The sequence below is a fragment of the Gossypium arboreum genome, chromosome 7, assembly GCF_025698485.1.
Source record: "Gossypium arboreum isolate Shixiya-1 chromosome 7, ASM2569848v2, whole genome shotgun sequence".
NCBI lineage: Eukaryota > Viridiplantae > Streptophyta > Magnoliopsida > Malvales > Malvaceae > Gossypium > Gossypium arboreum.
The window spans coordinates 59,774,479-59,787,424 of NC_069076.1; the positions used below are offsets into that span (position 1 = coordinate 59,774,479).

The 12,946-nt window shown below is 34.3% G+C and overlaps 1 protein-coding gene and 1 long non-coding RNA gene across 2 annotated transcripts; one reads left to right on the forward strand and one right to left on the reverse strand.

The window, feature by feature from the left end:
• Positions 1 to 645: 645 nt before the first annotated feature.
• Positions 646 to 2,863, reverse strand: LOC128295269 (uncharacterized). Its single transcript, XR_008285616.1, has 3 exons — positions 2,782 to 2,863; positions 1,523 to 1,584; positions 646 to 925 (listed from the first exon to the last, which is right to left on the reverse strand). It is a non-coding gene; the product is annotated as an uncharacterized LOC128295269 (long non-coding RNA).
• Positions 2,864 to 3,906: 1,043 nt separating this feature from the next.
• Positions 3,907 to 9,713, forward strand: LOC108456341 (LRR receptor-like serine/threonine-protein kinase RGI2). Its single transcript, XM_017754969.2, has 4 exons — positions 3,907 to 3,943; positions 4,383 to 4,550; positions 6,537 to 8,825; positions 9,015 to 9,713. Exons 1-4 carry the CDS (start codon positions 3,907 to 3,909, stop codon positions 9,512 to 9,514), a joined length of 2,994 nt encoding a protein of 997 aa, XP_017610458.2. The 3' UTR covers positions 9,515 to 9,713.
• Positions 9,714 to 12,946: the final 3,233 nt, after the last annotated feature.

Sequence of the window (12,946 nt, forward strand, 5' to 3'; positions counted from 1 at the left end):
CCATAGTATAATTCATTCATACACATGCATAACGTCCCTTATTCGAACCCTCGAGGCCTTAGAAACACTTTAGAAATGATTCAAGACTAAATCGAAAACATTTGAAACATTGACGGAAAAGTTAGAAAAATTCACACTATGAGGGTCATACGGCCGTGTAATAATTGAAATAGGGACACATGGTCGTGTCCCAGCTCGTGCCTGTGCCTGTGTAACTCTTTGACTTGGGTTACACAACTAAGCCATACGCCCGTGTGCTATGCTGTGTGCTAGGATGTGTAACTTTTGAAAAGCAACCTTTAAAACCTACAGGGGACACACAACCATGTTGCATGGCCATGTGTCATACACGACTAAGACACACGCCCGTGTCTTAGGCCGTGTAGACAAGAAAATGGCTAAAATCAAGCCATTTCTTTTACCCATTCAAATATGAACCTACAAGCAAATTGCACATACGATCAAGACCTTAAAACATACCCAAATCATGCATAATAAGACCAATTCAATAAACCATTTAACCATCAACCAATATGTCATATAGGCACCTCAAACAAAAACCATCAAATATACCTAATCATATGCATAATTGACCATATTCATTCCAATTCGTATAGCTCATAACCATCTCAAAAGATAACCTAATTTAGCCACACTATAAGTATACCATCACATACCAAATTGGTCATTCCAACATGCATCAACTTAAACATAAAAAAAACATCCATCAAGGCATTAATGTGCCAAAAACACACCAACCATAATATCATATATACATGCCAAACATAACAACTAAATCATTAAACATAAGTCCACCTATACATGCCATTATAACCTTGACCAACACATCAAAATTACCAATATAATCGCCGGATAGTGTGATAGATCTTCGACGAGCTTCCAACTCGATCGAGCTTCTGATAATCTGTGAAGTAAAGGAAAATAACTACGTAAGCAATGAATGCTTAGTAAGCTCGTATAAACTTTAAACATAACATTCCATTTTCAACAATGAACTTAATAATTTAAACATAAACCTATACCAATGCCTCAAGATTTATCAACTACATAACCATCAGCTCACAAATGAGTAAGTTTATCACCATCATATATAATTTTCATTCCTAACACCATGGGATTTTATAAGACATATTACACCATCATTAACCTTTTCATAAAACCATGAAGTACTTTCATTACTTACTTTCCATTCCATTTACTTAGCATAAACTTAAATAACAACATCAATTTCATGAATTAGTATATTTATTCATGACATAAGCAAATTCATCCATAGCTTCACATATAAGTACATCATTCAACTCATCAATCCCTTTTTCATCATCTTACATTTCAATTATGAGCTTACCATTTCATTACCTTTTCTTACTAGTTTCATTTGCATAATTCAAGACATAAGCATAAAAATCAACCGCATGATAACACATTTCATTAGAAAATACATATTTTGATTCATACCACCCTTTCATGAACATAAGAATATTTCCATTTGGACACTTACCATTTCAATGCATAGCTTTAAAATAAAACATCATACAATCCAACCAAAAGCTTGGCACAAGCCTAAGATCATCAACAACACATGTTAGTGTATCAATTCATAATTCATTCTAATTAACATAAGATAATACATTACACATGAACCACATCACTTGAAATCATCAATTTCATGAACATAGACATACTTTCGTTGAACATTTCCATTTCATTCTTTTTCATAGTTTTCATGACATAAGTCATTTGAATTCTCACCATTCCTTTACTTTACATGCCAGTTGAACCATTTAGAATAATATCGAATACATAGGAAGCTCACACAAAGTGTGCTAAACATATGGTTGAAACCATTCCTTTCCTTTTTCTTTACATCGTTGCTCACACGAGCTGTGAAACGGGCATACTCACACTAGTTGTGGGTTGAAATGTAAGCTAAACAATGCTGTTCACACAAGCTATGGAGTATCCGCAACAAATACAAGACCTCAGCCATTGGTAGGACATTCAAGACCAACACCCGAAACATGGCAACCCTAATGACATATCATTTATATCCTATATATTCCTAATGTTCAAACGAGGCTCGATAATCATCAATTCGTTATAATATGGACATAATCATATATATATATATATTGATTCATTTACATTAGAACAACACATCGAATATTTAAATTAATAAACATTTAAGTGATTATAGTTCATACGAGCTTACCTAGCTAAATTGCAGAAATGTTAAAGTACAAGAGCTATTTGGTCATTTTCCCTTCTCCTCAATTTTTCACTCGTTCTTGATCCAAATTAATAATTTCATTCAATTAATTAATTTATATAGTAAAAAAATTCATTTTCTGCAATTTAGTCTTTTACAAAATTACCCCCAACATTTTACTTTTATTCAATTTAGTCTCTGAGCCTAAAACATGCAAATTAAACATTTTTATTGAAAACCTATGTCAACCGAATGTTCATAGCTTCCATTACAGCCCATATTTGCAAAAATTTCACATCAAGTCCTTATATTTTTACTATTTCAACAATTTAATCCCTAATTGTTAAATTCACCCAAACTCACTTAACAAAATACTTATAGATAATAAATAATACCTAAAATTCATCATTTAACATCTAAACTCAAAAATATTTAATGGCAGCATTCAAAATCTTTAATAGTTTCAAAAATGAAGTTATGGGCTAGTTGGACCTAGTTGCAACAATCTCAAAAACATAAAAATTATTAAAAACGGGGCTAAAATGACATACCATGCTAGCATTTGAACTTGCTGAAACCTCCAAGATTAAAAATGGCTTCTTCCCCCTCTTACAATTCGGTGGTGAAGGCTTTGAAGAGATGATAAAAACTTTTGTTTTATTTAATTTAATTTAATTTATCAAATTACTATTTTAACTTGGTTAATAATTAAATAAAACACCAAACCCATGTCTATATTTGTCCACTAACTCCTTAAATATTTTAATTACCATTTAAGTTCATTTACATTTATTCATTAAGCCATTCAATCACTCAAATCTATTAGTAATCAAATTTTACACCCTTTATGATTTAGTTCTTTTAATTAATTAACTATCTAAACGTTAAAATTTTTTAACGAAGATTTAGTTCAACCTTAATAACACTTTGTAAATATTTATAAAAATATTTACGGCTTGATTTATAGAAACGAGGTCTTGATACTCATTTTCTAAAACTACTTGACTTTAGGGTCTTATCACTTGAACTTAATTAATCGTTTATATAACATAAATTATTATATCAAAAACCATTTTAAAACCATATTTGACTTGTAAAATTAAATAATAATATTTACGAACTTACTCGTTGGATTTGTGACTCCAAAACCATGTTTCCAACACCATTAAAAAATGGGTTGTTACAAATTTAGTTAATATTTAATTAATAAAAGTAATCATTTAATGAATTTTACTTTAATAGGGACTTTAATTTAATAGTAATAAAAATAATTAATGTTTTGTTTCAATAAAAATAATAATTAATTTTAAAATTTTCTTGAGAAAATATGCTTTTATTTTTATTAATATCTTACCTTAATAAAAAATACTTTCAATTCAATGTAAATAAATATATATAATAATTAACAGAAAAATTAGTTATGTTTAATTTAATAAAAATAATCAGTTAAGTAATTTCATTGTAATAAGGGCTTTAATGTTAATATTAATGGTGATGGTAATATATTTTATTAATATTTTAATCTATTAGAAATTTCACTTTAATAATAAATTTAATTTAATGCTAATAAATTTATTGATACTTTATTTTAATTAAAAGGATTGAAAAATTAATTTTAAAAATTTAACAATAAATATGTCATTCAATATTTGTAGTTTTAGAATGTATGTACATGTATGGATGGATGGATAGATTATAAAACTCTTTTGAAAGGTTAGTGGTTAAATTTAAATTAATAAAAGAATAAGGGTTAAATTGATAAAAATATAAATGTTAATGATTAAATTTGACATTTTAAATTAATCTCAAACTTCAAAGCAATATGATTGAGTTTCAAAGTATGATATCATATCAATTAGGCCATTGTCAATTTGAACCTTAAATAAATTGAGATATGACATGATCAAAATTTAATCATGTTCAAAACTTAAACTCTAAATCTGAAACTAGCCTTAAATCTTAAAACACATCATACCTAAATTGAGTTATAACATCCAAGCTAACAAAATAATTTAATTGATATGGTATTAATATTTTGAGACTCAATAAAGAATTTTAAAGTTTGAGATGAATATAAAATTGAATCATAGTCTGGGGAGATATGTGCAATAAACCTATTTTTAAGTGGCCCGTTTATTGCCCTATAAACAAGGTATTAAAAGAGGAATTAGTTGGTTTTGTAGTTTAATAATTAGGGCTTTGACAAAACAGAACAAAACGTGTATAGATTCCCTGGAGGGGAGGTTTCCAAGGTCACCCACCTTGAGCTTTGGGCTCTGTCTCAGCATTTTTGAATCCTTTAAGCTTTATACGCCATTAGGTAGGCTCACATTTTTATTTTCCTTTTGATTATTATAATAGTAGTATAATTTAAGGGTTAAAAAGATTTGCAGTAGGGGCAAGGGCAGGTTTTGAGTCAGGCTAATGGTTGAAATTGTGTTCATTCACATGGGGTTTTCACCTCAAAGTTAGGGACATTACTTACAGGTTTTGAGTATTTCTTGGCTTATTGTTATTACACCTTTCCTTTTTATCTGCCACATGGATGCTGAAATACTGAGTGTCTTGGTAAGGTCTGGAAAAAAGAGGCTTCATTTTGAAGGATGTTCATTTCATGTGCTCATTTATGTTTTAATGGACATTGCTTACTAACATGATAAAAAAATTTCTCTTATCATTAACAAATTTCTTAATTTAAACTGACTTGATGGGTTCAAGTCATTAAAGCCTGGAGACATATCCCTGGCACAAGCATTGGTTTAGGCTAACAAACAAGCAAGCAAGGAAGTGAACACAATTTATTATAAGAAGAAAAAAAAACTGAAATCTCCATTAAGGGATTCACATTTCACAATTAAGGTTGAATACTAGATTGATCAGGTAAGGACAAGGAGAAGATGATGCATCTGTATGGACTTCTTGCTTTGATTTATAATTAAATACAACTTCTTCCTCTCTTTTTTTATAGACCAAAAGATGAGACTTATCTTGTTAATCGTGTACCATAAATTGCTTTTTATGTTATACTATAATTTTGGCCATAGTCACCTGTTTTGAAGAATGAGAAATCCCAGGTTAAGAATCATGGGTGGAGAGGGTAAAACAGAGTAATTGATGGGTGATTTTATTTTACCAATTGGGGATTTTCCTTGAAACAGTAGTTCATGAAAATTTGAAATCAAATTTGTTTCTTCTTTGAGAAAAGAGAAGTGTTAAAAAAAAAAAAAAAAAACCCAAGATGCTTGCTTGACTAGCCTCAAAGGTTTGGCTCAAATTCCAAAAATAAACCAGCCCAGTCTAGTAATCATTTTGAGGAAAACAATGCAAAAACACATGGTGTATCTGTTCATAAGTACTCTAACAAAACATATTCAAAAAGATTACAAGGAAAAAACAGAACCCCGAGGTGAAGGTAGTGATGGTGGTGTGGTGTGGTGTGTGAGTTCCAAATGGTTTCTTTATCTACCCTTTTCTTGCTTGCCTGCAAAGGAAATATAGTTGTAGAAATAGTATTAGACTAATAGCACTAGAAGCTCAAGTAGACTACGTTTTAGATAAGCAAAAAAAAAAAAAAAGAAAGAAAGAAAAAAGAAACGAGAGAGAGACCCAATGCAAAACTAAGAGAGGAGGGGTTTGGGATTTGAGGCAATATTGGCAATGCCAATGCCGAGGCAGTCCAAAAACTACAAGCAGCAGGCAATGCCAAGGCAATCTTTGACCACTCATCTTCACTATTATCGCCTTCTAATTCTATCACTCTTCTTTACACTTTTACCTAATGCTGTTTTTGCAGCCAACAGTGAAGCTATTGCATTACTATCTTGGCTTCATAGCTCCCCTTCACCTCCTCCACCACTCTCCAACTGGCATCCTTCAGACCCCAACCCCTGTACCTGGTCTTATATCACTTGTTCTTCTGAAAACTTCGTCATTGAAATCAATATCCAGTTTGTCCAGCTAGCTCTTCCCTTTCCTTCCAATCTTTCATCCCTTCCTTCCCTTCAGAAGCTGGTCATTTCTGGTGCTAATCTCACTGGAAATATCCCACCTGATATTGGAGACTGCTTGCAACTAACTGTCATCGATGTCAGCGCAAACAGTCTCGTTGGTAGCATTCCTTCAAGTATTGGAAAGCTCCACAACCTACAGGACTTGATTTTAAACTCCAACCAGCTCACTGGGGAGATCCCAGCAGCCATTGGTGAATGCAGCAGCCTTAAGAATCTCCTCATATTTGACAACTATTTAAGTGGGAACCTTCCAGTTGAACTTGGTAAACTGTCAAATCTTGAAGTTATACGTGCAGGTGGGAACAAGGACATTGCAGGAAGAATCCCAGAAGAGATTGGAGACTGCCAGAACCTGAAGGTGTTGGGCCTTGCTGATACTAAAATTTCTGGTTCAATTCCTGTTTCACTAGGTAAGCTAACCAAACTCCAAACTCTATCAGTATATACCACCATGCTTTCAGGTGAGGTTCCACCACACATAGGCAACTGTTCAGAGCTTGTGGACTTATATTTGTATGAGAACGATCTCTTCGGGTCACTTCCACCGGAGTTGGGTAAGCTCCAGAAGCTGGAGAAGTTGTTGCTGTGGCAGAACAACTTTGAAGGGAGTATTCCTGAGGAAATAGGGAACTGCAAAAGCTTGATGACCATTGATCTGTCCTTAAATTATTTTTCTGGTAGCATACCCCACTCATTTGGCAACCTCTCTAATCTTCAAGAGCTCATGCTTAGTAACAACAATATCACTGGCACTATACCACCAATTCTATCTAATGCCACAAGCCTAGTACAGTTACAGCTTGATACTAATCAGATATCAGGCTCTCTTCCGGCAGAGCTTGGGACATTAACAAAGCTCACGGTCTTCTTTGCGTGGCAAAACAAACTTGAAGGAAGCATTCCAGCAGCATTAGCTAGTTGGAGGAGCCTCGAGGCTCTAGACTTGTCACATAATGCACTCACTGGTTGCTTACCCTCCGGTTTATTTCAGCTTCAAAATCTAACAAAGCTTCTCTTAATTTCTAATGACATTTCGGGCACAATCCCTCCGGAGATTGGCAATTGCAGTTCCCTTATTAGAGTCCGGCTTGTTAATAACAGAATCAGCGGAATGATCCCGAAAGAGATTGGGCTCCTAGACAACCTTAGCTTCCTTGACCTGTCTGAAAACCATCTTGGTGGCTCAGTGCCAGATGAGATAGGTAACTGCACTCAGTTGCAAATGTTGAACCTTAGCAACAACACCATTGAAGGTTCTTTTCCTAGCTCTCTATCTTCTCTTACGAGACTTCAGGTATTGGATGTTTCTGTTAATCAGTTTAAGGGACAAATTCCAGAGAGTTTTGGCCAACTAACTTCACTCAATAGACTTATACTTAGCAGAAACTCTCTTTCTGGAGCAATCCCTTCCTCTCTTGGTCATTGTTTAAATCTTCAATTGCTTGACCTTAGCAGCAATGCACTATCTGGCACGATACCAGAGGAACTGTTCGACATCCAAGCTCTAGATATTGCTCTAAATCTAAGTTGGAATGCACTATCTGGGGTAATCCCACCTCAAGTTTCTGCACTGAACAAGTTATCAATATTGGACCTTTCACACAACAAGCTTGAAGGTGACTTGGTAGCAATTTCTGGGCTTGACAACCTTGTTTCTCTGAACATCTCCTACAACAATTTCACCGGCTACCTCCCGGACAGTAAGTTGTTCCGACAGTTATCTGCAACAGAAATGGCTGGAAACCAAGGGCTGTGTTCTAAGGGACACGATTCATGTTTCCTTAGCAGTGCTTCAGCAACTGGTATGCAAAGTGATAGTGGTTTCAGACGATCACAAAAACTTAAAATAGCTATTGCACTTCTTACTACCTTGGCCATTGCATTAGCAATATTTGGGGCTTTTGCAGTCTTTAGAGCTAGAAAGATGATAGGAGATGATAATGATTCTGAGATGGGAGGGGATTCATGGCCTTGGCAGTTCACTCCATTCCAGAAGTTGAATTTCTCAGTTGATCAAGTTTTGAAATGTTTGGTAGAAGGTAATGTTATCGGAAAGGGTTGTTCGGGGATTGTTTATCGTGCAGAACTAGAAAATGGGGAAACCATTGCTGTAAAGAAGCTTTGGCCAACTACAATGGCAGCTGGATATGATTGTCATAGTGATAAAATTGGTATAGGCGGAGTTCGTGATTCCTTTTCTGCTGAGGTAAAAACTCTCGGTTCTATCCGCCACAAAAACATAGTCAGGTTCTTAGGTTGCTGTTGGAACAGAAGCACAAGATTGCTTATGTATGATTACATGGAAAATGGAAGCTTGGGAAGTCTTCTTCATGAGCGCAATGGCAGCTGTTTGGAATGGGATCTTAGATATCGAATCATCTTGGGAGCAGCTCAAGGTTTGGCCTACCTACACCATGACTGCGTTCCTCCCATTGTTCACAGAGATATCAAGGCCAACAACATCCTCATTGGTCCCCAGTTTGAATCCTACATTGCTGATTTTGGACTGGCCAAGCTTGTCGACACTGGAGATTTCGCTAGGTCTTCTAGCACAGTTGCTGGATCCTATGGTTACATTGCTCCAGGTTGTTCAAAATCCTTGCATATCAGAATTATCAGCTTGCATATAAAACTGCATTTCCATTTTCTCAATAATATGCAATAACTGTCAAAAGACATAAAAATGCAATATTGCCATCGCATTCTTGTATACTGCTGAATATGTGATGATTAAATGAAAATGGCAACTCTCATATGGTTTAATGTCATTGCAGAGTATGGTTATATGATGAAAATAACAGAGAAAAGTGATGTGTATAGCTACGGAGTTGTTGTGTTAGAAGTCCTAACAGGAAAACAACCGATTGATCCAACCATACCAGATGGACTCCACATTGTAGATTGGGTCAGGCAGAAAAGAGGTGGGGTTGGAGTGCTAGATCCGAGCTTACAAGCTAGGCCGGAATCCGAGATTGAGGAAATGTTGCAGACCATAGGGGTGGCATTGCTATGTGTAAACCCTTCCCCTGATGACAGACCTACCATGAAAGACGTAGCTGCAATGCTGAAGGAAATAAAGCAGGAGAGGGAAGAGTGTATGAAACTGAGCATGGTTCCAGATGGCTCTTCGGACTCGGATCATAATCACCAAGGGAACAGCAACTCTCCATCATCAATGATCCAAAACTCATATCCCCAGAGCAGCAGCACCAGCTTTTCTGCATCTTCATTGCTATACTCGTCTACTTCCAATGCTAAGCTAGCTTTCAAGTAGTTTATTAATACTCGGCAGGCAGTTAAGCTATAGAAAGTTCAGGTGAGGGCACCTCTAGTTGAGCTGCAAAACTTTATTTAGTATTTATTTATTTATTTTCCTCTTGTGGTTGACAACTGTGGTTAATTTCAATATGTAAAATTTGGAAATAAGTAATTGAAAAGTAGCAAAAGAATGATATGTTTTCAAGATGAAACAAGAGATTGAATGAAGGATTACCTGACAGCAACCTCAACCACTATTTTCGTGCACTTCTCTCGACTAATATAAAACAGAACAGAACATAATCAAAATGATGTAAGAACCCACAAGTATGACAAAAATGCTACTTCACAACCTGAATAAAGCAAAACTCACATATGCTATATGTTTTAATCAATAAATATTACCAAAACTTCCTACCCGAAAACAGAACAGAACATAATCAAAATGATGTAAGAACCCACAAGCATGACAAAAATGCTACTTCACAACCTGACTAAAGCAAAACTCACATATGCTATATGTTTTAATCAATAAATATTACCAAAACTTACTACCCGATTTGATGTCCATGTCCTAAGGGAAAGTAAATGGCTAATCTCTCGTGTAGGTGTCACAAGCCGCAAATAAAAGCATGTGACAAATGCACCCAAAACATCTCATGGAGGTCAATTAATTAAATGATTTGACCCACATGAACTAGCCTAATTCGTGGAACACCTTAAGAAGCCTATTTACTTGAAGCTTTAGTAGTCCAGTGAAGCACTCTAGTAAAACTAAAGTTACAATGGTGAATATTTGTAATCCTATACTATTTAAATCTCTTAGTACTCTCATCTTATAGATAGGCTTAAATTTTCAAATGTTGATGTATTTTAAACTAAACGTTGGATCATGGGTAATAGAAACACTTTAAGAGCATTTTCTCAAACATTCGGTGTGCATTTGCATTATTGTGACTTTTTTGTTCGCTTTTTTCTTCTTCTCTTGAGAGTTTGTTTCCACTTTATTTTGATGCCTTAGAGAATTTCCTTTGTGAATTCTCACTTTCGAGAGGAAGACTGACTTAGGCGGATTTGAAGCAAATGAATCGCCTAAGGTCGCGTGATTTCCCAAACTAAAGTTCTAGCCTCGTGATAATTGGTATCAAGAGTCGGTGTTCGGTAAGGCACTGGTTGAGATGACGAAAGGAGTAGAAGAGTAGGTTGAGCCTAGGGAGACCAGTGGGAGGGGTAGGAAAGCTAGCAGATCAAGGGATATGCTATCTGCTTTGGAAGGTAGTGTTGCCAAACTCGAAGGTTCCATGGGGAATGTGAGGGATGTTGGATTTGGTGCCCTTAGTGTAGTATTTTCATCTAAGTACAATTGTAATTTTTCGAATCGATTGGTTAATAAAATTATTCATGAATTACATTAATACTTTGTATATTTTTCTCACATGAGTTTTGTATGCAAAGCAAAATGGAAGCAAATGTTGCTCACTGATTGTCTAATGTTTAACAAATATTCAGTGGTATTATGTGGTTTGATTGTAATATAGAAAGACAACTTATATTAGTAGACGAACCTAAACATGTCCTTAACCTAATCGAAAATGAGAAAACCAATTGAAAGAGTAATATGTCGTCTATTATTTTATTTGACATTCGTTACCCTCGTGCGATAGGGTTAAATTATGCGTGACATAGTGAAGGAACTCACTAAGTTCATTTGAACTTACATTAGTGTGGCTGATGTTCGAAGGATTTGCAAGGTTGATCGAGGACTCGGATAAAGGATCAAGCCAAATGGAGTGGAGAATGGGGATCGCTGATGGATCAAAGTTATGCACATAAGAAAGTGGTACTATCAGAGGCTTCGCCTCAGGAATTTTTATGTCAAAATCAGACAACACCTTTAGAATTTGGTAAAAAGGGATAGTTAGCCTCTGAAAAGAGTTGTATGAGTTTCATTATAATTAAGAGACAAAAATTTAAGGGACTAATTATTAAGTGGCTTAAGGCTTTGGTTGTAAGAATTATTATTTGTTTTATTTTTAGACTGCTTTATAGCAGTTAAGTTAGAAAAAAATTAAATATAGGTGAACCCGGTCCATTTTTTATGCTCCATACTCGAATCTAGAAGACGGGTCGAGTTGGATGTTACATAATATAGGAATTAATTACTACTACTTAGAGTTATTATTGTAAAAAGGTCTTCATAGATTTGTTCCATCCTTTCTTAGGGATGATCCTCAAAATACTTCCAAGTGTTCTATTGTAACTAAACTATATTACAATTTGAATCGTGACACCACCGTTCTAATCTTATATATATTTTTAGTGTGTTATCTTACAATAAATGATAACTCGTTTATAAGTAGTCAATCGTCCACCCTATTTCTACTCTTAGTAGGAAGTTGTTTTTCTAGTTAAAATAAGCCTCTACAATTTAATAAAAGTTCTACATTCTCTTCCCATAAATAGATGACACCAGTAAAGCTATTTAAACAAATTTGAGAGATTGTTACTCTGACAAAAATAGAGAGAATATATTTTCAACTATTAAATATATTTTTCCAGAATAACAATTCTATCGGTTTCTATTAAAGAAGAGAGAATTTTCGTTTTCACCCTAAAAGGACAATAAAACTTTTTTTAGTTCTGTGTTTTGATTCAATTGGTTCGAGCCCACACTCGAAGCAGTTTGTGGTATGAGAATAGCAGAGCAGATCATTTGGTTGAAAGTCAGAAAACATCAAGGATTCGTTTATCCGAAAACACAAGTACTATTTTTGTCTAAGGTTTATTGCTATAAATATCACAAATCGGGTCAATTTTTAAAATTTTAATTTTTTGTTGTGCAAGAAAATCATTTTCAAACCGGATTTTTTTCCAACAAGAGGGACCCTTTGTAATGGCCTAAATTCAAGGTTATCGGAACAATGGTTTCGTAATCATAGATCCAGTTTAAAGAGAAATTTATTTCAATATTTTTGCTTGAAATTTTATATGATAGGAAAATCGTATGAAAATATTGATAGGAAAATTTTATCGATTTAGTGATTAGTTAGAAAAAGAAATTATTGAAGAAATTGGGTAAAATAAGGTATCGGGATCTCTATCTCGTAAAACCGAGTCAAAAATAATTTTATAAATATTTATGAAATGTTATTAATGTGGTATTAAAATTTCGTTAGGAAAACTTAATGTTTGGGTAGTCAATTAAATGAAAAGGACTAAATTGTAATAGGTGTAAAAGTTGCTAGAGTGATTAAATAGCTTAAGAGTCTAATGAGAAAGGATTTAAAAGGCAATTAGACCCAAAAGTTATTTGGGCTGGACGGAAAGGGTATGAAATCAGCAGAAAAATTGATAAATTAAGGGTAAAATTGGAATATTGCAAAATTAACTAAAAAAAACTAGGACTAAATAGGAAATATCTAGATTTCTCTTCATTTCTCTTCAATTC